The following is a 26,706-nucleotide window of genomic DNA, read 5'->3' on the forward strand; positions in this document are numbered from 1 at the left end:
ACATTAGATATTAATTTTTTGGGGTTTTTTTTGTTTGTTTTTTTATTTTTTTTTAACAGGAAGACTGACATTTTGTGTTGGGAGTGTTATGGTTGTTTTCTTAATGTTTTCGACGTGGGAATGCACACTGACACAGTGCTGCATTTTGCTGTAACTGTGTTGTGTGGGGTTTTATGTATGTTAGATATTCAATATGCATTCACAGAATATGGATTTTTGTAAAGGAAAATGATTTCACAATACTTGAAAATAAATCTACTTTTCGTTTTCTCCAGCATTTCTGTTTTGGTAGCACTTAAAAGCAAGGGCCCTTTTGTATTAAGCATAAGGCAAACAAATGGAAAATCCACAGCGCGTACCCCAAACACTTCTCTTGGTGTGAAAGATGAGAAGTAACAGGTGGATGGAACAAATAAGGATGGTGGTGGGGAAAAAGAAAAATAATGGAGTATGGGTTTTTTGACTTAAAATTCAAGTGAAATTTTATGCACTTTATTTATAACTGTTAAAAAGCTGCTTCGGTGATAGCGTTATTCACATTGCGGTGTTTGGGGGGAAAAAAAAAACCCTGAAGGAATTTTGTAGTAGTCTCCGTCGTGAAACTTTGGCGGAGCTTTCTGCCTCTTTGCTTAGGATGGGTTTCTCTCTTAGGCAGAATCGCGTTTCTTAAAAGGGTTAGAAATGAAAGGGAATGTTTGTCCTGTTATTTTGTGTTGGAAGCAGCGGGAGAACAAAACAGAATCACTCCACCCACTGGTGCCCCTTTGGTTTGGGGTCTGTCAGCATTCCATCTGTGGGTGCCAGGGTTTGCTGCCTCCTACCTTAGACTGCAATTAAACTGTGAGTTGGTAACAAAAAGTCTCATCTCAGGCAGCTGGAACATGGGAAAATAACAGAAGCCATGGTCTCAGATTTTTTTTTTTTCCTCTGTTGTCTCAAATCTAAACTGATAAGTGTTTAACCTGTGGTTTTAGAATACTCTTCACCCATAAAGCAGCACTAGGCAGAGGTAAATTAAGGGCATGGCTGTTGCTCTGCTGCTGTGCTTTTGTTGGCTTTAATAAGATTCTGAAATGTTATCTTAAACAGTAGCTTTCTGTGGGTGAATCTGTATAGCAATTATACTGGAGATGTATTATAAAATAATAACTCTCAGCTGTTCTGTAACCGGTGCATTCAAGCAGCTGTTTTACAGTTTCTACAATTTAAGTATTGCTCTGCCGTCTTTGTAGTTAGCAGAGAAAGCTTTCTGAATCAGAAGTTACCTTCCTGTGTGTGGCGTTCTGCAACATTTCAGATTTTATTAGTGTTCAGAATGAATTCGGTTTCCAAGCAGAGGCACTTCCCAGAAGCCTTCCCTGTTTTGTTTTTCAGAGTTAGACTCCACGATAAACATTCAAGCTGACGCTTTAGTAGTTGTCCTGGAACTGAAATATTCAATAATTTTAAACGTCTGACTATTTTTAACAACTTCATTTTGTTGGCAGGCTTTGGTGTCACTTTTAGAAAATGTTCCAGTAAGAGCCAGTAGGATGTGAGGGTTTTTTCAGTCTCCAAGAGTACAACTTTAGTAATAAAAAATTGGAAAGGAATCAAAATGCAAGTAAACCAAAGCATTAAAATCCTAGAGATCCCTGTTCCTCTTTATTCTGATTTAGGTATTAATGCTAAATTTTATCAGACTAATAGGTAAGAAAATGGCATGTTGCTTAGTTGGTTGTTAGCAGCAATATTTCACAGATTAAGACTTACCAAAAGATCCCTGATATCATCATGGGCTTGCTGTCAGAGATCAGGGGTCCAGACTTGTTCAGTGCACATCAACAGCCCTGACTGTGGGGTGTGTTGCTGGAAGAGGCATCTCCTATAGCTGACTTTGTTTTGTACCTGTTAACACATCAACTGAGCAAATGGGAACACAGACAGCAGGGTGGGACCAGAGAATTGCCAAATGTGATAAAAACTGAACTACTGTTAAAGTAATAGGGTATCTTTTTTTCATTAATCTATTTGGAGAACAATAGTAGTGAGCAATGCTGGTATATTTTTGTGTGCAAAAGTTTAAATTCACATTCTTCCTCCCTTCCGCACTTCTTGGTGCCCTGCAATGATGAATAGTGGGGAAAGCTTTGGGGCATATAACAAACTTCTGACTGATAACCCTGAACCCTTGATTTCCAGTAGATATTTCCTGGCAGCTGGTGTAATTTCTCTCTGAGCTCTGCTTGAATAATTTATTTGTTCATCCAGTAAGCCTATTAAACAGAGCACTTAAGGATTTGCTACATCAGACTTCTTATGCTTTTTCTCTTTAGGTTACATTAGATTCCCATTGGAAATGATAGGTTCTGGAGTCAAGCAACTGACTACTAAATATATATACATGTATAGACAGATCTATGCTGTGTGTGCCACAAACTTAATGCGTCTTTACCATGTAATGATGGATGGGTTGCAACTCATTACGCTAGAATATGCCTCAAAATGTGTCACTGCAACACTTGTTTTATGGATCACTTATTTGTGTTGTGTTTCTTTGTTCACTATAAGAATATCAGGCAATTGCTAATATAACAGACAAAAATGCCACTCTTAAAAATTATACACTTATATGTCTGTTTGATTCCTGAAATTATGCACTGTATATTGTTCTCTTTTTTATTCCTTCCAAGCTCAAACAAAATGGAATTACTTAGACTATGTATTCTGTAAAAGTCTTACTAAATAAGCTATGATTGTGTTTCAATAAGATGTGCATGGTTAAGATCTGATATAACTATACTAATGAAAACTGTGGAAAACGAGCATTCATTGGGCCCCAGCACAGAGTCTTCCAGGACACAGAAACGTAAACCCTGAGGTTTCTCAGAAACCAGCTAGAAGTTCATGTGGTATTTCAAGCACGTGCTGAAAGTACACACGTTTTTTCTCAGTACTTCTCAGTACAGGTTATCACAATATTGTCCTCTTTGAATTTTTAACCATTTAATTGCTCAGTCTGTAGAGATCTATGTTCACACATGGCATTTATTTTCCTCTTAGCTTCTGCCTGACCAGCTGGTCTTACTTCTGGAGTCTCTCTTGGAGGAGAAGACATTGTGTCCTAGAATACTGCAGTGCTTAGAGAAAACGTACCAGCTCCGGGAACAAGACGCTGAGGTAATTAACTTTAAAAACATCACCCTAACATAGGCCATTGCATTATTGACTAGGAGTGACAGTGTCCTGCTAGGATCCAGGCTCACTCAAGTTCTTTTTCCTGTGTCTAAATCTGAAATCGGATGTTCTTAACTCCAGTATTGTAGCGTCTTCAGATGCCTTAATTACTCAGTATTTCTGTGTGTTTTGCATAGGTCCAGGTGTGTTTGCATACCGTGGTAGCAGGAGACCGTGCAGCCAAGATGTCAGAAATGTTGTATGTGCACCTTGAGCGGCACATTCGCTCAGGTGTTAAATTTCTCACTCTGTCATGGTGACTGTGTATTAGAGCCCAGTTCATTTCTATTGTGTGTAATGTCTCCAGATGCAGTTGTTTGTTATGGTCTAAAATTATTCTTCCCCGTGGTCAGCCCTTATTGTTCCTCCTTCAGTGCTTCAAAGTCTCGCTCAAGATTTAGAAAAGTTTGCTTTCCGGAGACACTACAGTATGTTCTGGCTTTGGGCATGAGTTTAAGGGGGAATCAGTTCTTTCCATCTGCTTCTAGTAACTGCCAGGGATATTAAAAGTCCGCGAGGAAAACATTGTTTTACATTATATTGTAAATGTGCCTTCGCCATTACAGGCACAAACGAGTTAATGCCTTTGATGGGTAAACCAGTAAATCCTTATCACCACACACAGAGCTTGCTATTTTGTAGAGTTCTGTGGATTTCTCAAGGTGGGAGAGCTGCGACAATTAAGGCAGTGGAAGTTGTGACTGAAACCACCCTTGCAATGAGCTTTTGCTTTGAGTACATAGTATTTGGGGCAGGGACGTAAGGAAGATGGAATCAGTCATGAAAATAAAGGATGTGTTTATATACAAGTCATGAAGTAGCGTGTGATCAAACCAATGTGCGATGAGGGAGCAGGGTATATTTAACATGACATATGACTCTTGTTTAATTAAAAACTAATGTGAAGGCTGTGGAAAGTCAGTGCGTATGACTTACCCTGTTATAATTGGAACTTTATGGCAATAATTGAAATTGAAGTAGAGTGCAAAATCTCTCTTGTTACTCTTATGCTGAAGTTGCTGGGTGGATGCTTATAAACACTTGGGAATCAAAACATTAGCGTAAAGATCAATAGAACAGGGGTCTGGCTTTTTCTCAGGAGAAAATGGACAACACTTCAACTGTTGCCACTTACTGTACCTTTTTGCTTTTTTGTTGATACAGGTTTCCACATGCCAGATTAATTAGTACTTGAACCAACATTTCTATTCATAGGTATTAGAATATATTTTAATCGCATCAGAATACCAGTGAAATGTCAGGCGTTCTATAATGGGGAGAGGAATTAATAGGGAGATAGATCAAAGCAATAGCTGTAGTGTTGCTGCTTCTTGCCTGTGAATTGTAAGCACCAGTCCACAAGCTTTGGTTTCTCAGGCTTTTCCTTTCTCTGCACTTTCATGCTTTCTTTTTTCCTTGTGGTGTCATATAAAAGGACACAGACGATCTGTCGGAATTTTTTCTTAAAAGAAAATAAAATTTCAATTAAAATTACAGCTTCGGTGAAAGAAGGATAATCTCCATTTTATTTTACAAGGTGAAACCAAGAGCTTAGCAGATGTTGAGACATAAAACTAAGATAACATTACCATTAGCATTTTACCAGTCAGCAGATGCCAGACACCTACAGTGCTTTAAAGGGAATGTCAGTTTACGCACCCTTACATACCTGAGGGAAGGGCTTTTCATGCCTCTTTCTCCAGTATGTTCACAGGGGATTTTTCTTTTGACCCAGGGACAATGAACCACAGTGCAGGCCTATAGCCAAGCTGTTCTTGTGTAGCTTTAGTTTGTGAAGACATTAATTACTTACAGTGATCCTGTTGTGTTACTGGAGTTCAAATGTTCAGAGTAACTTAATGTCAGAAAAATACAAGCATAAGAAGTTACAGGCAGGACAATAAAAAAAGAAAACTGTCAATGTCAAAGGTTTTATTCAGAGATTTTTGTTGAGTAAGGTTATCAAGTGTGTTCCATCCAGCAGCAGAGAGTTAAGAACTTGTTTGTTTTTTTGTTTTTGACTAGTAGTGCTTAAATTCACATTAATCTTCTCGTAGATCCCTACGAGATGGTATGGCCAGTAGTATATGAGAGTGGTACGGAAAGAAGTATGGTTTTTTGTGTTTTTAACACAGTTGGGCCATAAAAATCGTACATAAAATGTTATCTGCACACTCGGGAGCTGGAAGGCTTTCTCTGTTTGTGTTGTAGGTAGCTAAAAGGTAGCTAAAAGGCTGCATTACAGCATCAGATGGAATATAAAGAACAGTGTGTATATGTGCTGCTGAGTACTCTTTTGAGGGCAAGAATATTCCACACTTAGTAGTACTTACATGGAAAAAGTAAAGGATTTCAATAATCTCACTTCATCAGACACATATGTTCAGAGGAGTAAAGGGGATGGACACTTCAGTACTGTAGCATGCTGGCACAGGCTGAAGTGTGCACTGGGAAATACTGAGAAAAAGCTGCCCAAAGATTGCTTGAGCTTGGTTAACTGGGAATGTGATACGTGTGCATTTGGCTTGTTTGAGTTACTTCACAGTTCACTCATCAAGAACTCTTCATAACACAGTTTACTAACTCAAATTTCACAAATGCTGTGAGCGAGCTCATTATTAGGAGTCATCCTACACAATTACATCATGGGAAGTCGTGGTTTGTGTTTCTTAAAGCTTTTTTATAGTTTCTGAAGCATCTTCATTTTCACTTTAAAAGTCAGCATGGTGGTGGTTGTAAAACCCCATGGACCTGGTGGTATCTGCACTTGCCCATGGCGATGTGCCTGTCTGTCCTCACTCAGTGAAGATTGCTAACAGCACTGTTTGGTACTCCTGACCGCTTGCTACCACGTGCACCTTTCCAATGTAAGAGCAGACTTAATGCAGAAAGCAGAGGAAGGTTTGCAGCAGGTTATCTGCCTTGTTTTGATTCCTTCACAGCAGCCAGGAGAGGAGAGAGCTGCAGGTCAGCCTTTGCCTGGAATCTGACTGTTGATCTCTCTCCAAAGAGATCACAAGCTGTGTCCATCCTGGGATCTCCTCAGCAATTCAGTGTAGTTCCTGTCCTCTCTCAAATGTGGTCTCACCACAGATATGTAGCTTCAAAAGAGGGTAGGAGATGAGAGGTAGCCTCTCTCTTCTAAGACAGACATTGATTTGAATGCTTCAGCTTAAAAAAAAAATCAGAGGTTAGGTAACTTATTTATGATTCATAGTGCATAACACATCTCTGATAGGAACCTTGGAGCCACAGAGCCAGAAATGAGATACTGATGGCTTAATTACATTTCAAACTGGTCTGCCCCCAGTCTGGGATGCTATTATACAAGAGGCTTTTAGAGCATCTGCCTAACTGCAGAATTTTTGACTCCCTCCTATTTTTTTTCAGTCCAATTATATACCAAATTGTTATTCCATTTTCCATTTTCTGTTCAAACCTTGGAACATCTGAGAAGGCACAAAAGTACAAGTTTGTTTTCTAGAGGTTAAATTCACAATGTGAACTATTTTAGTTAAGCGTATTGAATATATGTTTAAAGAAAGTTTTGAGAGCAATTAAGATTTCAAAGTTTAAAGCCATTTTTCCATCACCTCTCAGTTCTTAGAGCACATTGTGGCTCAGACCTCATCAGACAAGTGGGAGGCAATCGCACAGAAGAATGTGTGCTCCGTTTCCCCTTCCTGTTCCCTGTTTTCTTGGCTGTGCTGCCTCCTGCTGCATAATAAGATAGCTCCTAGGCTACATCTCCATGATATGCCACATGTCCTGTGTCCAAAAGGAGCATCGTAGAAGCTGGCTGCAGTTTGAAGATAACACAGTCCAGCTGGGAGTTCAGCTGCCTAAGGAGAACTGGGATATGCTGTAAAGCAGCTGCAGTTGCCATCAGACAGTACAGTAGGATAATAGAATTGAAGGTGAATCTGAGGTTGTTCTTGTTTTGTTTCTTTCTGAGGTGGCTGGTTTATGCTGATATTTAGTTTATTCAGTGTCTTGCATCTGGCAGAACGTGGAGGATTGGTCCACGTGGAAAGTTTCTGGTTGCTACTATTTGTTTATGTCCACTTAACCTTGATGACACTTCTTTCAATATGATTATGCAAGCTTACCTTGTTTGAGCATGGGCTGTTGAGGACTTTCATTTAAAAAAAAATGGGAATCAGTTAGTTACAAATACCTAAAGACAACACTGGGAGCTCTGGACCAACACTCAGTGAATCTCTCAACTAGAGGAACCCTGTGATTATTTCCATTATTTCTGTTCTGACATCTTCATTTGCTCAGGGATAGGCCTGAAACGTGTGTGTACACAAGGTCACAGGATAGCTGAGTAGCCTGCAGAGCAAAGGCAATGGGGAAAAGATCACTAAGGCTGTAAGAGAAGGGCAGTGGGTCAATGTGACACTTTCAGTCCTGTTTAACACTTGACAAAATTTCTGCAAGTGTGTTTTACTGGTTACTGAATTATCTAAGACCTGGTGATAAAAAATACAGAATGCAGATGAGGCAGAAAGATTTATGGTATATTTCCCCAGACTTTTGACTGTAGAACTAGCCTTTCTTTCTTTCCTACTGCAGACATCACTTTTTTTAATAAAATATCTTGCCTGCACAGCATATGGAAAGTTGTTTTGTTAGTTTTCCTTCTCTCAGCAAGTTGGCTCAAATGCTCTCCACTTATATAATGCTTTCCCTGTATTCAGGTTCATAATGTGTTATATTTCGGGGAGAGAGGAGAGACTATAACTATTTCTGCAGAGAATGTGAGTAAAATGAGTTAAGATCATGGTATCGTCAGTCATGTGGGTGGCATAAAGCCATTCTCGCACAACTACTTCATTGTGCATGAGGTCTGCCTATGAGAATGAGTTTATAAAGTGGTGGCATCTTATTTCACTGACAGAAACCCAGCCATGCTAATATAAGCTGTATAAGGTGCTTGGCATCCTGAAAGTGGTGAGAATTGTGTTTAAGACAAAATGTCTTTGATTCATTGATCTTTCCTAGCCCTTGAAAAGCTGGCAGACGTGGAGGTACAAATGAATTGCAGTGCGGCATCTGTCGTGCCGCTCCCCGCCCGATGCGTGGAGCTGCAGGTTGTGGCTGGGCTTTGTCGGAGGCGCCCTGGTGGAACAGAGCTCTGCAGAGCAGGCGGTAAAACTAGGTGGGAAAAGGGAACGGCGGAGGAAAGGTCACTCCATGCTCACGGGCAGACACAGCACAGGGGTGAGCTTTCCTTTCAGATAAATGGGATCAAGCTGGAACACAAGAGGTTCCACTTAAATTTGCGAAAAAACTTCTTCTCAGTAAGGGTGACAGAGCACTGGAACAGGCTGCCCAGGGTGGTTGTGGAGTCTCTTCTGGAGACATTCAAAACCCTCCTGGACATGTTCCTGTGTGACCTCACCTAGGCGTTCCTGCTCCAGCAGGGGGATTGGACTAGATGATCTTTTGAGGTCCCTTCCAATCCCAAACATACTGTGATACTGTGATAATCCTCCCTTGGGGCAGTGGCTCAGGAGCAGTCTCCAGCTTTTGAGTAAGATTAGCAACGTGTTGCAAATACCTCCACGGGCTTGCCAGTCCTTCTTGACTGGACCATGGAGCAACAGGTAGGTATTTCAGATGGCGGCGTTGCAATTAAACAGTAAGGTACACAATCCTTTTCCTTAACCTGTGTTGTCATTGCTATGAGCCACTGATACAGTAAATGAAAAAGGTAACAGCTTGAGTTGGTGACCATGTTACAAGACATTACTATCTTCAGAAGATAAGTGAATACAATGACTTTTTGTTTCTGGAAAAGTAAAAGTAATTTCTATACTTATATTTAAAGATACAATTTCAACTCAAGTCAGGAGGTGATGCATTACATTGAAAGGTTTTTATTTGCATTTGAATTGCAATTAGCAATCCAGTATTAAGGAATTATGAACTTAGAAAAAGCTCTGTAGCGCAGTCAGCCTGAATGCCAGATTTGTTTCTGAAATAAATAAATATTTGAAGCTTGTATATCCAGTGATTACTGAGATGATATGTTCATTAAATGAAAAAGAAAGAAGAGAGAAGAAGTGTTGAGTTTTTACGAAGTGAAATCTCTATACTGTTATCAGATGCTTTTGACACTCATCCTGACAGAAATACTAATTTTTTTTCCCTACTCTTCACCTGGTGCTTCCCCTGGCAAATGATGGCAAAGAATATCTCACTGTCATAGAAGATCTTTCCCATTTTCACTAGTAGAGGGCTAATTTCAGAATTTGACAGACTGTCCCAATCTCCTACAAAGAAAATGCTTTGAGGGGCGCAGCAGCCACTTATCAGAAGATCCTCTGTGATGCTGATATGTTTTGGGTCTTCACTCCCTTTTGTGTTCTTACTTGTCTTGCATCTAAATGCAGTTTGCAGCTCTTGGGCGCAGATGGTATTGGTACTACTGCTGGTAAAGTTTTTCACAAGTGTGCATTTGCAGGAGCTGGATTTTTTCCCTATGAAAAGAACTTTGAAAAGGGTAGCTTCTGGGAATACAACACTTACTTCCCAAAGACGAGGCCCAAAATTAAGTATGAGGCTAAGAAAATTGGAACAGGATGAGGGAAAATTGCTTCCAGTAACAGTAGTGGGAGTCATCGCCTGGGACTGACTCTGGCTCACATGTCCGTCGTAACTGAGCCAATGTGTTGGGATGAATTTGTAGGACTGACCTAAGGATAATCTTAAGTAGCTATAATTTGGGTTTGTTTTGCTGCTACATGCAAAGTATGGGGGCCTTTCCAGCCACTTGAGAAGAACAGAAAATCCCTCCATCAGCATGAGATTTATGGAGCACTGGAAATAGCTTTGCACCAGTCAGCACTCCCAGTCCAGCTCTCTCCAGGAGCCAACACCAACATGCTTGTTCCAAGTGATCTCACTCGCTGCTGGGTGGCACTGACAGGAGTTTCCAAGCCCCTGACTGGTGCCACAACTGGCATGGCTCATTTTTTGCCCCTTATTTTTCTAACTGGGACTAATCTTGGGACTTAATTTCCTCCTTATCTGGCAGCCCAACAACTGCTGATGGTAAGAGGGAAACAAATACAGAATTGGGTTGGTTTGGGGTTTTTTTGCCGTTTATCCAAAGAATCCTTGGAGGAGGGGATTGGAGAAGGGAAGTGGTGGAGTCCTCTGGGCTTCTGAAGTCAGTTCCAAAGGTGTTTTGAATTGGGTGCGACTGCTTTATATGAAAGTTTATACAGCATTTCTGTGTAGGGCAGTAATACAAACCACCTGGCCTTGTCATGAAATTTAAAAGGTTACTCTGTTTGCATCTATACTCTAGTGCTAACATATGGGCCAGGATGTCAAGGAGAACATGGTTTTAAAAATGTAAGCAAAAGCTCCTAGGTGTCAGCAGTATTTTTTTTTTCATGATGAAGATATAGGCATTTTTGTGCTTGTGGCGTGCATCCTTCTTGTTTGTTTTTTTTTTGTTTAATTCTGAAAAAAATAAAGAACAAAACACAACAACTCTAAAGATACTTTTCTTTTAAAATAAACTGATTTTGAGGCTACATCTGAACAGCTCATCTAGTACTTCTAATTCCTGTATAAAGGCTGACTGTAGATGAAGGTTATGCCTGGTAGGACCACAGATTTGGAAAAAAATCTGGTATGCCATAAGCCTGTGAAGTGTAAAGACTGCAAGTAACAGGACAATTCAAAACTGCTAACTGTAGCTTGTTCTGTCGTCATTACCTTAGCCACACAGATCTCGTCCCACTGCTGTGTCACTGACTTAATATTGTGTGAGCAAAAGTCTGCTGTCTTCCTTTCAGTTCTGTGCCATGTAAATTCCTTTGGGGTTGCAGTGTCATGGGGGAATTTTGTGGTGTTCCACATGGGGAAAGCATCATTCTAAGCAGGAATGATAGCTACATTCTTGGGGACAGGGAAGAAAAGAGGAGATGACGACTCAAAAAACTGAAACGTGGAGTAAAATCCAGGTGTTTTCATTTCAGGAACAAACTCTTCTGAGTTTGTAAAATCAATAAATATTTCCCTTAAGAATTTTTGCTGGGGATTGGGGAAAGAGGGTGTACGTGTGAGAGTGATGTGAAAGGTCTTTGCCTTCAGAATCAAAATCTCGTGTTTAATTGCTTTGAAAATTGGAAGCAAAGTTTTAAACTATGCAAAATTGGAAGGGTGTGAGCATGGACTGGGTAGGCTGGCTGTGACCTAAGCTGTGGAAAAGCCAGGCAGCCACGTTGTTCATTGCCTGGAATTTGAGTCTCATTTTCACATGGAGATTCGGATTCTGTCTGTGACAATAATCTTGCCTGGATATCACAAATGTTTGAATCATAGTCACTTTGGGGGAGCAAAGATAAAAGGAAGGTGCTTTTTTTGCCTCTAGTTGCAAGAGGGAGGAGGCAGAGGGATGATGAGAGAAGCATAAGCAAAGGGGGTAGCCTACTGTTGCCTTGATACTTGCAGCAGCCTTTCCTTTTGCTGAACAGGAGTTACAATTTAATAGTAATTGGTAACAGACAGTTGATGTGCTTGATCTAAAACTCTTCAGAGCTGGATTTCTGCATCAGATGTATGGGTGTTTATGTGCTTTTTCCCACTACAACATATGGTTTTAAAAGCCCAGCATGCTTTTATGTGCATGTATAAATAGCTTGTGTTGAAATACATATACAAACACTGGATGGGTAAAAATGCTAAGGCAGACTCGTTCCAGAGACAGCTGGGAGAGGCAGCAGTGATGGAAAGTCAGAGGGAATGTGGACGGGGTTGCATATGAGACAGAGAGGCAGTTGTGGTGATGCATTTTGCAGAAGGTGTCAGCTGGGGCACACGCGCATGCCCAGGCCAGTCCTACTGTGCTGAAGCTCTGGGGCGTGGCCCAGGTCTCCCTTCCCATCCTCAGGGGTACAGGACCACCCAGCCCCCAGCACCCTGTCCTTACTCACCCACAGCCTGTGCCCCACGCGTGTGGCCATTGTCCCCTCAGCATCCCACTGTGAGAAGGGACAAGCGGGGATGGAGAGGCGTGGGACCAAAGCCCTGGGAGCACCCGGTGGCCCTGCAGCAGGGACGGGGAAGGTACAGGGTGCTGCGGGATCAGATCTGGGCGCAGCGTGAATGCCACAGGCAGTGGGGCTGGACCCCCTGTTCTGGTGCAGGGTCCCGCTGGGACACCAGCACACCTCCCAGTGCCGGGGGCGCAGGGAGGTTTCTGGGGCAGTGCAAGCCTTTTTTTCTGCGGCCGGTCAGAAGGCAGCCCTGCTCCTGAGAGCCAGCAGCACCACAGGAAAGTGAAGCTCAGCACACATCTCCAGTGAAATTGTTAAAAAGGCGTCCAATGACATCTTTTCTGCCATCTCCATCTTGCTTCAAGCTGTGAATGGCACTAAAGCTCTGGCGTGCTGAACAGGCAATACTGAAAAGGCAGGGAAAAGGGGAGCATTTGATTCCAGTAGAAGTAGTGTATTTATGTTTTTAATTAAGGCTTATTTTTAAAAACCTTTGTTTTTCAAATTAAGTTAGTTCACATGCTGTGTTAAACACTTCCTTACCTCACATGCACTATGATATAGGAGCCGCTCCCCCCAGTGTGGAGATGGCAGCAGCACAAGTGAGAGGATGGTGAGAAAAGGCTTCAGGCACGGTGGGGACGCTCTGACGCTGCTGAAGCCATCATGCTGCCTTGCTGCTGGTCGCCCTCTTCTCCTCTGACCGTGCTGTAAGTCACTGTCCTATCATTGCTTCATCCGTCCGCCATAAAAGAACGGAAACTGGATGCCAGATCCTGTTGTATGCCCATCTCCTGTTAACAAGGTGAGGAGAGACAGGCTAACGATTATTGAGATTACAGAATTAGGCGTCCTAAACTGAGTCACTTATTCAAAGTGACAGCTTTGACACCAGAAGAGAAAAACACTGCATGTGCCACCTTTGAAGGAGAATTAGACATGGCTTCTTAGTCTCTTGATTTTTCTGCCTTCTTTTCGAAATTTTTCTTCTACCAGCGCAGACGTCATTGATCACAGATGGGGCCCACATGGGGAGAAGAGTGTCTGATGTCTAATTGGGAGCTCTCTGTTTGTGAACCTGAAGTGAGGAAAAAAGGGCATTTGTCTTTTTCAAACAAGTCCTCAGCATGTGCTTTGCTGCCAGGAATGAATCTTGTCCTGAAATGCTGCCCTGTTGTTGCTATGCCTTTCTGATCACAGAGAGCAGCAGGGTTGCCCTCTGCTCTGCCTGGGCTTTCCTAAGCAGCATGTTTGGTGATTTCTGGCCTACTGAATGCTTATGTAGGAAAGAGCCTCCATGCTGGCTGTGGAGATCCATGTGTTTCATTTGGAGGTGGGAGTGAAGTCGTGCTTGTAGTCTGTGACAGCTGTGGTGCTACAGAAACTTTTTAACAGTAAAGTTCAATTGCATTACATAGAAGCAGGTGAATGCTAAAACAGGACCATGCGGTTGGAGTGGAGGGGAAAGAGTAAGAAGGAAATACAAGCCCATAAATCACATTAATGAAGGTGAGATGGCTCAAGTGTGCACCTATTGCTGAGGGAGGCTTGCAGAGCTGTGGGAGCAGACTGCCGGACGTGCTGGCACACGAGCGCAGTCACAGGTTCCAGTGCTGCCAGTTGTCCCACAGTCTGCTGCTGACCAAACAGGATTTGTTTTTTGAAAGCTTGATTGTACGACACCTCTCTTTTCTGTCACTAAGTGGAGGCAGTTGCTGCATGAGCTCTACCCACAGCACTCCATCAGTGCTGTCGAGTGGAGGAAGGAGAGACAAGGCTTGCAAGTTCTTCCTCCCCTCTTGCCAGCACTCCTCATATTGTGCAATTGCTTGATCTATACGGAAATAGAAATCAGAAGGAGTAAAATTAATTAAGGAAGTAGGCTATTGCTACTGGGTATTGCTACCAGTATTACCAAAATCTAAAGTCTGGTATTTTGCTAAAATTAGACTTTACGTTGCTGAGTGACCAGCTCATACTCCAGGTTTTAAAGTATTTATACTTCTTTGTATTTCTCCTCAAAATGACAATTAGTTCCTGACAAAAATTATGGCCAGCCCATTATTACCGTAGGGTTTCCTGAATGACCATGCTACATTTTGCTGTGTTGTCAGTGGGCTAAGATACTTACACGGTGGGATGCACAGAGGGAAAGGAGATTGCTGAAGGTGGTAGGAATTGGCATGGGGCTGCCTGTGCAGTCAGTAATGCCCGACACGGGGCATCACGGGACTCAGTGAACTCAATCAGCCTCGGGTACAGCTGCCTCTGTCCCCACTGAACATCAGTTCTTTCCAGTACTCAAAATAAAATACAGCATGAGTAAGGCTATCAAAGCCTTTTTTTTTTTTTTTTTTAATTTGAAGTGTAGTCATAATTTTGACCACAGCTCTGGAAAATTGACTGTTTAATACTGAGAAAGAGCACTGCACTGTAAGAAAACAGCTTTAGCTGAACCTTGACACTGAGGGTCTCAAGAAAAAAGGTTGCCATCAAAGACACCTGCTGCTGTGATGCTGTATCTGCCCACAGTTTCTTTGGCCCTGCAGTGTTGTCGAAGTGAGTGCTACAAGACTGGAGAAAAGCTCAGGCTATAGAGCCCAGGAGTTTTGTTCCAAAATACAAGCTCACTTAAACTGATAGACAGCTTCTTTGCTCAGTCTCCTGAGAAACACTTGGCATACACAATAATTGGAATTACAGAATCCTTGTCAGAATGATGAATCCATTCTGCTTGCATCCAGTAGGTTTTTGGCTATTGAGTACATTTTTTCAGGTTGCCAAACTGATACTCTGTCAGCACAGCTGTAACATGTGTGGCTGTTTTCATTGCTCCTTCTGAGCTGCTTCAGCATCCCTGATAATCTTACTTGCGTAAACATTATGAAACCAAATTTGCGTGCTAAAGCATGCGTATACTTTGGCATAGAAGATTTGAAATTCAGACTATATAGAACGAAATGTCACTGATGCAGCTAGGCTGGTGTATTAAAGAGTTCCTACTTCAGCTAAGATAGGGGGGAAAATATATTATTAAACTGTAAAATTAGCAATTCTTAAACTGTAATTCTTCCAGTTGTAAACCTTGTTTTTCAGTCCAAATATTGCCCTGCAACATGTGGCATTGTTCATTATCTAGGTAAATTATCTAATATTTGAATCCAGTTTATGGGTAGATATGAAGAGACTGGAGATAAATGCTTTCAAATGGAACAGAACAGCATTCTGCTGCTCTGGAGATACCAGCTTCCTTCTTGTCAATTAAAACTAATCAGTAGTAGCATAGCTTGGTTATTTGAAAAAGTTTCTCTGTATTTTTTCTCTACAAATTAGACTAGAGTCTGGCCTCTGAGACTCTAATTAACATTTAAGATTCAAGTTACTCAAATAGTTTTTGTTAATACAGTCTGAACCTGTGTTTTATAAAGATCACATATTCCTCCTACCTTTAATAAAGGTTCAATTTTGTTGAACAATAGCTCTTACTGCATTTCAAATTAGACCGTTTTCTAAGATCTCTAAGTGTGTTGCTTTTGTTCAGTGATTTAAATTTGTTCTCTCATGGCGCCTTTTAAATTGGATGCAGCTATTAGCAAGATGTACTCATTTTCCCTGAAGCTAGTCTCCCATTCTGCAGACCAAAGGCTTAGTAAACTCTAGCTTTCCTCCCCTCTTTAATAAAGGCATGGTTTAAATTATTTGCTTTTTAAATCTTACTTGTAGACCTCAGAAGTAAAATATTTATTTTCAATGGCATGCTTATGATTGAGAACGTTAGCAAGCTAGAGGATTACAAAATAACATCTAAAGATTTCTGTGAGGATGATTGTTTTAGGCTTGTCTGATCATTTGTGTGGGGAAGGGGAGAATAATACAGATTAGGCAAAGTAATTTATCAGCTGGGTCAGGAAAAAAAAAACACTTTAAGATCTATTCAAAACAGTTAAAAAATATAGTTTCTCAGGTATGTCACTACAGGCTCTTCTTTGGAAAGTCAAACCATTTGTTTGATGCTTAGATAGGTTTAGTCAATCAGCTTCAAGCACTGTTTCCCAAAATTTCTTGGCCCAGGTGGCTGGAACAGAGGGACTGGATTAGAACTGGATTATTAATAGAATCATAGAGTGGTTTGGGTTGCAAGGCACCTGAAAGACCATCTAGTCCAACCCCCCTGCCATGGGCAGGGACATGTTCCACTAGACCAGGTTGCTCAAAGACCCATCCAGCCTGGTCTTGAACGCTTCCAGAGATGGGACATCCACAGCTTCTCTGGGCAGCCTGTTCCAGGGCATCACCATGGTGAAGAATTTCTTTCTTATTTCTAATCTAAATCTACCCTGTTTTGGTTTAAAGCCATTACCCCTTGTCCCATTACTACATGTCTTTGTAAAAAGTCCCTCTCCAGCTTTCTTGTAGGTCCCCTTTAGGTACTGGAAGGCTGCAATAAGGTCTGCCTGGAGCCCTCTCTTCTCCAGGCTGAACAGCCCCAACGCCCTCAGTCTGTCCTCACAGCAGAGCTGTTCCAGCCCTCTGATCATTTTTGTGGCCTCCTCTGGCCCCTCTCCAACAGGTCCATGTCTTTCCTGTGCTGAGGGCTCCAGAGCTGGACACAGGACTCCAGGTGGGGTCTCACCAGAGCAGAGCAGAGGGGCAGAATCACCTCCCTCGACCCGCTGGCCACGCTGCTTTTGATGCAGCCCAGGATATGGTTTGCTTTCTGGGCTGCAAGTGCACATTGCCAGGTCATATTGAGCTTAGTGTATTTTATATAGGTATTTATTTCAGTTAAATAATATCATGCAACAGCTTGCATTCTCTGAAAACGCACTAAGACAGCACAATTTTGGTTTCTCAACATCTTCTATTGCAGTGTCAAAATACAGATAATGTTTGAGTTGTGAACAATATTGTGCAATACTGTGTATTTTTCTTAAAATGAAACTAAAAAGTAATAAGAGACCACTGGGATATTTTGCATAAGCTGCTTCCTCCTAAATTTGGAATTCTCTGCTATCTAACAGTAGCATCCCTTCAAGACATTTCGTCTAGGTGCTAAACAATGCTTAGATGTGGTTGATATGTATGAAAATGTAAGATTTCCAAATGTCATACCTGAGACAGTGAGTGTCTTGGTGTCTTCCTGCCATCAAACAGTGCCTCAGAAATAAGCTACTAATACAGGTACTGTCTTGCAAAGCTCACAGTAACCATCCATTTAGCTTAAAAAGCTGATACTGGAGAAAGCCACATCAGCTGCAAAAGCAGAGAGGGAGGGAAGAACCATTCCCAGGTGATGAAGATCCATCCACGAGGAACCTGAGGTGCCAGCACACCTCTGTCACTCCCCCAGCCACCTCTCCCCATCCTCAGGATTACCCTCCGTCAGTCACGGGCTCCGAAGGACAGCTCTCTGCCTGGAACCAGAGGCTGAGAAACTGAATTGCATTTCCAGCTTTGGCACCTGGGTCCCTGCAGCTGCCAAACCTGTGGGAGCATGGGTGTGTGGGTGGGCGGTTACAGGTGCTGCTTCAGATCCAGACAAAGTCATATGTGCTCTCTGCCAGCAGTAATAGGAAGGATTGCTATAAATTACTTTTCAGGTTTAGTTTATATTGTTTACGGTGTAACCAGCCAAAACGACATGTGCATCTCTGAACTGTGCAGAAAGCCTGGAGAAATGTGCAGAGAGAACTTCGGGAGAAGGCTAATGGGTTCTTATTTTTGCAACTGAGTATTTATTTTCTCCTGGGAGGAAGAAAAGAGCCAAGAAGAGCGTACACAGGATGCGGTATGGTTAGCTCAGTCCTACTGCAAGCTACTTAGTTTTCAAAATTTCCTTTTGAGACTGGTTTGTTAAAAGTGCTTGTTCACATGACTCATTCATTAGGCTGTGAAGCTGTGGGGCCTGTTTTACTTTTCCTCCTCTAAGCATTGGATGAGGTGGTGGGAACTGAGTCTTTTTTTCCATCCCTGTCTTGTGTGAATAAAATTCTCATGTTTGTGGCATCAGCCTAGGGCATGGTTTATACTATTAAAAATGACTTCTTTATAGTGCGTGTATCTGAGCAGTGACTGGATTTGCTTTAGCTGCAGTTCGTGTTACGTGGCTGTCTACATGCTGTGTTGCGTGGGGGTCGTGGAGGGGAGGAGAGTCACCAATATATATGTTCAGCCCAAGTGATGGTGGAGATTTCAGCACCAGCATTGGTGCAGGTCACCCCCTGCTCCTCCTGCACCAGGCACCAGCCTTGGTGTCCATGCTCTGCTTTGGGAGTCCCCCAGGAGACATGGGGGAGCCAGTGGGGCTGACTGCCCTGTTTGTTTCACAGGAGCTTCGGCAGCGATGGGTTCTCCTGCAATTTGCTCTGCCACGAGAGCATTTGGGGCTTTTTGGAAAACATGTAATCTGAGGATAACAGACGTGCTACTCCTGCCCTGACTGGCAAAGCACCAGCATTTTAGATCAGGAAATGTGCTGGGATTTGTGCTCACCCTGGGAAAGAAAGGGGAAAAAAAGCAAAAGAGAGTAAGAAATGTATGTGTTGTCTCAGATCCCACTCAACAATTAAATATTTTTCTTTTAAACTGTTTGAAAGGGGGTTGATTGCCAAGAACAGGAACCTGTGGAGGAAGGAACAATAAAGGGAACAGGCACAGATTAATTGTTCCGTGTTTTCCAAAGCAGTTGAGAGTCAGATGATGAGAACACAGTGCAAATGTAAGGCAGACACACGACGTTAGTATATGAGGAAGTAAGAACACATAAATGGCTTCACAGGGAGAACTTCTACTCTAGTCTCCGTGCAGTGATTATGGTCGCACCAGGACAGGTGTATTGGGGACAAGCTGGCTTGTGCGCTGCGCTGCGCCACTCAGGTCCCTGCTGCTTATCGAAAGTACCCAGAAATTTAGGCCCCAGAGTCTTGCGACCTCCTCCTTTAGGATCAATAAATATTTTAATAACTGCAGGGGAAAAAACAGCTTCACCAGAAGGTATGAAGAAAGCCCCATCCCAGAATGCTTTATAACCTGCTGTTGAAATACCCTCACTGAAGGCACAGTTTGAGATCTTGCGCAGACACAGGAACTGGACTTGATTGCTTACCTCCTGGGTAAGTGCTGTCATTGCTGGACAATAAGATGTGGAAGAGCAATGATCCCAGGAGAGGACCACAGTAATTTCTCCTTTTTATGTTTCTCATACATACATGATAATACCTAAGGTATATATATATATATATGTTTTTTAAATATATGAGAGAAGATGCAGAATAAAGTGAAAATTAAGATATACAAGCTTTTAAATTTTGAATTTAATGTTATTTATGTTCTGTTTGGTTAACTCATGCTATGGATGAGAGGTATAAGCTTAATTTTTGAGATTTGAAGGTTTGGTCCGGGCATGGAGCTGCTTGATGCTATGAGGAACAGTCTATAGCAAAGCTGGATTGCCTGGGAAGATTTACTGGCGAAATGTCTAGTGTCTCCAGGGAGAAGCAGCAGCTGGGTAGGGTTTTGAAGGTCTACGTTGCGGATATGGGAATCTACAGCAAAGTGAGTTGAATCTTGGAAAGGGACTTTTGTAGATTTAGCTCTGGTTCCACTTGCAAGAATTTTAACAGCTGTTGTTCTGTCAGTGAAAAGCTTTAAGAGATGGCTTTCATTCCCTACCATGCATTGTGCTGTTGCTGTTCAGTATCTTAAACACTGGGAGTGCAAACTCCACTCAGACACAAAACCCCTCAGCATTTTTTTTTCATTCATAAGCTGTGTCAGGTGGAAAGAGATATCACGTATCCAAAAAGGACTCTTCAAGGACCTGTGAGCTTTTATACCTTGTTAATTATGCTAATAGGATTAACATCTAATTACATAAGGCTGTGAAATTTTTTCCTGAGTTATAAAAAGTTGGCAAGGGCTAGGATGACAAGGGAAGTATTTCCAAATACCTTATTTCCAAAAGCAACAATACACTTAAGCGTGACTTCTTTTTCCTCCCTTTCTGGCTTCCATTCTTGATGTTATCAGTAAATCATTCAGAGAAAGGTTCATGTTCAGTTACTTGATACAAGCACAATTTGGACTCAGTTTTGAAAAATACTGGAAGTGCTAACATTTTACTATGACAGGTGATTGTTATTAGGTGCACTGTCTTTTGAAAGACGGTAAAAACAAAGGCTGAAACAGAAGGAATGGAAAGGTTTTACTGCACTTAGCTGTTTTAATTTAGGATCAGTACTGATCCACTAATGGAATATAAACTATTAGGCTGATCACTGCTTAAAACTGAGGAAGCCTTGCTGGAGAGTAAGATGATGCTTGTGCAAGTGGCCTAGAACAAAGTCAGAAATTTAAATAAAGCAAAAAAAAACCACGTGTAATTCATGTTCACACTACTTAAATAAAAAATATTTTTCAATTTTTATTTGCTTGAAAATGTCCATACTTTTCACTACACTATGTTAATAGCTGTTTTTGTCAATGTGCATTTGGTAGACTAGGTTTGCTTTTAAAGTGTAGATGGACTTTAAATGCTTTGCAGGGTGCTTAAAATCTATTACTGGCAAAGGTATGGTGGCAAAACTGTTTAATTTAACTAAAAGCTCCCTGTTTCTTTGTTTTGTATCTAACTCTTACCCTTTTGGCATGGACTTAATCTTAGTACAAAATTATATTTAAGCCTTTTTATCACTTGGATTATACACTTACATAGGGGAAATTCTCAATTATATCTTGCAGCTCTCTCAGATGTTTGCAGTGTTTATCTCCTTGTCCCGTGTTCCCCTCCCCCCCTTCTCTCAGTATAAAAGAAATAGCCTTTAGCTTAACTTACAGTTAAAAAAGGGCAAGAGAGGAAGCAGTGGAGTTGAAGATGCTGCAGATCAGTGCCAGTATCTGGGTTAGTTTACTAATGGAGAACCAGGACAGGCATTCTGGATTTCCGAAGCCTGGGCTCACCCCTGCCCATCCTACTGACCCACGTCAAGAGGCATCTGCAGGGGAAAGAAGACACAACTCAACAAAAAACCCAGATCCAGCAACAGAACCAAACTGCTTAGAGATCTATTGCTTATCAACACTCACACAGATACAATACAGTTTCTCTTTATTTTTTCAACCCCTCCCCCCCAATATTTTTTTCTTTTCTCAAAGGTTCGTCATCGGTGGTGTGAACTTGTTGTTAAACACAAGTATGTGCCTGGGTATGGAGATGTGGAGAAATTTCTCAGAGACGATCAGGTCAGTTACATTTAATTAGAATTTTCAAAATAATCAACTTTTTGACCCCCTTACTATGAAACTAGAAAATTATTTGAATATATTTTATTGCTGCAGTTTGTCAAAAACCTGATTGTGTATAATCAGTTTTTGTCTCTTTGGCCCTTTAAACATTGTAGTTTAAGGAAACCACCTTGGGGTATTCAGCCCCACTTGAGCATGCTGATCTTCTGCTAAGGGGTGAAACAGGATATACTCCCCCACTCCTTCCATTTCATGCAAACCAGAGCTCACAATTGTGCCAGGAAGATACTTCTCAGTGTTGGTTCCTTCTGCAGAATGGCAAAGGCAAGTCTAGCTGTGAATGTTGATGCAGATAGATATGAGCTAAGTGCAAAGTGGTTGGTGCTGTCCTGATGACAGTTTTCAAGGCCACATCCAGAAGGAGAAGCACAGCACAATGATGCACATCCAGAGAATGTGGGCCTCTCCATCCTTAGGTAGATGCTAACAGAAGACTTTGAAGGTCTTGAAAGCCTGGCTGTATGTGATGTCTTTACTATGATCTCTTATTTAGTCAATTGTGAACTTACAGTTCTAATTGTACCTCTACCTTGTTCTTTCTATTTTACTTTTATTTATTTTTATTCACTATGAACTCTATAAAATCAAGACATTCACTGCCTAGGGTGACTGTTTGATATTTAAAATAGAAAATGTTGCAAGATACATCAAAGTCTAGGCAAGATATTAATGTCTTTACCTTCTATGTTGACAATGAACAAAGCCATTTGCAGCCAATGAGGTTTTTGTGCTTCCTGGCAATTAACATTTTGTCACAACAGCACAATACAGTTATTGCAGTCTCTTGCGCTCTTTCTTCCAGCTCTGAAGTATACCTCCTATTTATATCTCTGCCAATAAACAGGCCCCAGACTTCCTGGCAAGCTCTTTATTTAAACAAAAACAAAACAAAATGAGTTATATATATTGTACATTTTTTAGCCCTCTGAAAGGGTAGTGATAACCAGCAGCAGGAGCTGGGGGGGAGAGAGTAGGAAGTCCTTGACTTCATAGAAGCAGACACATTGAACTGCATTATGTTTGGAGTGGATATTATGCTAAATAATGACTAACATTTTCTGCAGTGGAGGGAAATAATTTTTGCAACTTTCTGTTATGTAATCTTCAATATCTTTCATTTCGTTTACTCCAGCAGTTCATACAGTTTATGGAACAAGCAACTTCTGGAGTAATTTAAACTCAGACCAGTTGCATGTCCTCACCAGTCATGAAAGACTTGGCTTTTTTTAAAGTCTGGGAAAAATGCAAATGTGACTCTTTAAGTCCTCCCCAGGACTACAAAAACACAGTGTGTTTACTGCATGTTAATGTTTAGGCTTGGGGAAAATTATTAACACTGCATAGAGAAGGTAATTCCTATTTATAACAGAATTCCAGCATTTTGAAATTCTGTATGAAAGAGAGAGGAGTCGAGCTCCGAGGCCGTGTGTGTGCCTGGTGTGGCTGCCAAACCCTGCACATCTGAGTTCTTTGGTCTCTGGGCAGCACAGAGCACGCTGAGTGGGTCGGCAAGGACTCGGGTGGGTTTCTGCCTCTCTGGGACTTTTTCCTTTAATTTTAATCTTCGTTAAACTTTAAATTTCCTTTCTTGTTGAACCTAATTTTTTTCAAGACTTAGCAGCCAATGCTGGAAATCACAAGGAATGCTATTAAAAATTGTGGTTTTTCAATGCTATCCAAATTTTTCCTCTCCTGCAACTGTCCAAACATTAAGTTCAACTGTGAAAGTCAGCGTGCTAAACTGCTAACGTTTTGTCACGTGTATGATCCTGTTTTGGTAGGTGCAGCTTAACACTTACTGAATTCCTGGAATTAGGTGAAAAAAAATTGTATCATCAAAAAAAATGGCAATCCTCAATGTGTTTCCCGTTAAGGTAGCCAGTGCTTTGCTACCACCATCGCAGTGGCCCAGAACTCACCCCCAGGTGCCCTCTTAGCTTTCTGGATAGCTGCTATGTCCAGATTGAGTAGTTAGGAAAAGCCTACCTTCTTACCCAGCCAGAATTTTTGCATGGTCAGACAGATCTCAGGTGTACAAAGAAGAATCTGGAACACAGACCTGGCCACATCGGGTTGATTTCTAGTTACAGAATTGCCAAGTGGGGATTTTGGACTGGACTGTTTTGGTTGATGGCCTCTTTATTCTTGTGTATGTGTGGAAACATCCCAATTGGAAAGAAAATGTGTGTCCTGTTGAAGGATGGACAAGCTGGTTTCTTAAGGTGCATTTGGAAATATTTCAGGTAGTGGATGAAAGAAAAACTATTTCAACTTCAAAAGTGACAAGAAGAGTAAGAAAGCATTTTCTTGTTACTACATAACGTCATTATAATATTCTATTCTTAAACACTCAATACAACATATAGAGAACCATCTTTAGGCTACAGAGATCCAGATAAAACTGCTTTTTTGGGGGAATGGTAGGTATGATAGAGCATATGGTATTTCCTGTGTTTTGGGTTGCCTTTTATTTTGTTTGTTAATGAAATGCGTACTAGGAGGCCAATGGAATGAAAACCAGCTAACTAGGTGTTACTGGTGATAAGATGTCTGTGTGCTGTGTTCCTCTTTCAGGCAATGGGTGTGTATCTCTATGGTGAATTAATGGTGAATGAAGATGTGAAACAACAAGAACTTGCACATAAATGCTTTGCTGCAGCACGAGAACATATGGATGCATCCTCAGCCAAAGTGGTGGCAGAGATGTTATTCTGAAGAGGTGATTTTTCTTTTTAAATTAAACACCATGATTTTGCCTCATATGTGAAGAATGCAGAGCTCACTAAACATAGTAGACTTCAGCGTACCATACATTTTGAGGCCGCTTAGCTTGAGAAATAACTCTTGTTAAATATCTTGCTTTTCTTTTTGTTTTTTTTTAAGCCCAGCTGCTGGAGCAGTGAATTAGATACGTTTAGGCACTAGCTGGAGAGCACGGGGCGGCTTTGTTGTATACTTTGTAATGGACTGTACAAGAGGCAACTGTAAGTCCGAATGGCCAGAGAAGGCCAGGCTCAACCTGCAGTTGTTTCCCATTCTGTATTCTTAACTCTGCTTACAGAAATTGCAATTGCAATTGCGCATTTCTTTTTAATGAAGCTGCATGTTGACTTGACAGGCAGCACAGTGGAAGTATGAAGCTGTGCACTTGGAAACAAATCTGAATCATGTGAGAACAAGCTGATAATTCAAATGTTTTCGTGTTATCTGTAGTGAGGCCTTTGAAGACTGATTATGAGGTAAGAAGAGTAGCCTTAACATGAACAAGCTGCTTAATATCATAAGTAATCTACCTCATTTCTGAAATTAATGGGGAGGAATCACTAGAGAAGAAGCAGAATTGCAAGAAGTATTCACAAAATAAAGATTGCTGCAGGCTATAAACTAGTAATTTGCAAAGATATTCTCAATTTTTCTCAGTCTTGAGTAGCCAGAGGTGTACTTTACAGTGTCTGTGTGTGCATGTTTAACACATAGCCAATTAGGATTGGTATGAAGGTCTTTTCCAGTACAGCATACCTCAGATTTTTGCTTAATGGTATAACTTGTCTGATAGTCTGATTGTCTTGTTTGTTCACATAACTTCACAATTGATTAGTGGTATCAAAACTTATGCATCTAATCTAGCAAAATCATAATTTTCTAACTGGTACCAAGCAGAAATTTTCGTTTTCTCCTGTTCAAGCCTGCACATGTAACAGTACTTGGTAGCGAGTTCCAGTTGAATATGTCATGTTTACTTTGTTTGTATGAAATACAGAAGATGATAGATACCATGAAATCAGGTTTGCTTATGAACAACCATGTTGCTCTTCTGTGTAGACAAAAACTGTGCCTGCCAAGAAAACTTTTTGAGAAAAGTGGATCAGACTGTAGAGTGCCAGGGTATCAGTTATGGGGTAGGAGAGTCACTTTCTAAGACAGGCAGGGTTAAGAGACTTGCTTGTGGGGTCCCAGTTATCAAGGACCCACAGGAATTAGCGTTATGTTCAAAAAATGTTAATGTGGAGGAAGCCTTCAAGGAAGCCTTTCTGGCCTTCAAGTGAAGGCCAGAAAAATGGAGATGCAGTTTGTTCTGGTACTACTGTACTTGAAACTGTCTTCCTATAGTTCCATTTGTAATAAAATAAAAATCAAAGTTTCTACAAGCTTCTGGTGGTAAGTATCCAGCACAGGAAAAGTATGTGATGTGTACATATTAGCAATAGTTTAGAATTGCCCCTTTGACTTTTCAGATAGACTAGAAGTGTATGGTGAGGTATAACATAAAATCTAAAGGTACTGTTATTAGAACAACACTCTGTGTGACTGCACAGCTTTCTTCTCATGTTGTGGCTGTTTGGGTTCCTGGCATGATGATTTGTGACTTAAGATTAAAATCACATTGCCAGGGATTACCACACAGCCATTACTGCAGCTGCTAGTATGAAACTCACCATAACTATCCCCTCTGTGCAAGTGTGGAATCCTCTCTGTCCATTAACCAAAGTAAGAGGGAAGCAGCAGATGCATCGTGGAAGACCCTCATCCGATAATTAGCTATACCGAGACGGAGACCTCTCTGGCGAGGTGCAGAGCTTAGCTGATTGGTGAACAGTGATTGTTTCCCTCTTTGTTCACAGTGGCTAAGTTCTGCACCTGAGGAGAAGGGGAGAGGAGACTTTGCCTATTGTCAGCCTGCGCAGGGCACAGAGCGTGTGCTGGCTGAGATACCTTGCTGCTGAATGGGCAGATTTACCATGAATACTCGTGTCTGAGATGCAGTATATTGAGAATAAGAGGCAGAGGTAACATGGGGAGGACCAAAAGACTCTTGGCTTTAGCTGAGAATAAACAGCGCTCCTTAAATTCTCAGTCTGACTTCACAAGTGAGGCATTGCCTGCAGGGATTTGGTCACCATGCTTTTCTACAGGTCAGAGGAAATAAATGTGACTTTAACCTGGAATTGTCTATAAAGCTTTGTTGGGTAGTCTTGTCTTTAATGGATGCTGATGTGGTCTCTCTGCAATTGTAGCTTAGCACCGTGTGTCGTTTGCAGGAAATGGTTGTTTCCGCTGGGAGCTGCCACTTACGGCTGCTGCCGTTGTTCCAGGCTGGTGATGGACCCGTCCTCCGGTGCCTACTGAGCTGATATCAGTTCTGATTTCACACACTGGCTCAGTTCAG

General features: G+C 41.5%; 1 protein-coding gene across 2 annotated transcripts in view; it reads left to right on the forward strand.

The window, feature by feature from the left end:
* AOPEP (aminopeptidase O (putative)) overlaps window positions 1-26,706 on the forward strand; it is a gene marked incomplete at its 3' end in the record, with an annotated part of 232,900 nt that overhangs the window by 204,963 nt on the left and 1,231 nt on the right. For both annotated transcript variants that reach the window (XM_082074083.1, XM_082074084.1), the window contains exons 14-16: window positions 3,043-3,159; window positions 21,390-21,476; window positions 24,114-24,258. In XM_082074083.1, the coding sequence (XP_081930209.1) occupies window positions 3,043-3,159; window positions 21,390-21,476; window positions 24,114-24,254 (345 nt within the window). The remainder of the gene's footprint in view (window positions 1-3,042; window positions 3,160-21,389; window positions 21,477-24,113; window positions 24,259-26,706) is intronic.

Source organism: Streptopelia decaocto (assembly GCF_964273445.1).
Source record: "Streptopelia decaocto genome assembly, chromosome: Z".
NCBI classification, from domain to species: domain Eukaryota; kingdom Metazoa; phylum Chordata; class Aves; order Columbiformes; family Columbidae; genus Streptopelia; species Streptopelia decaocto.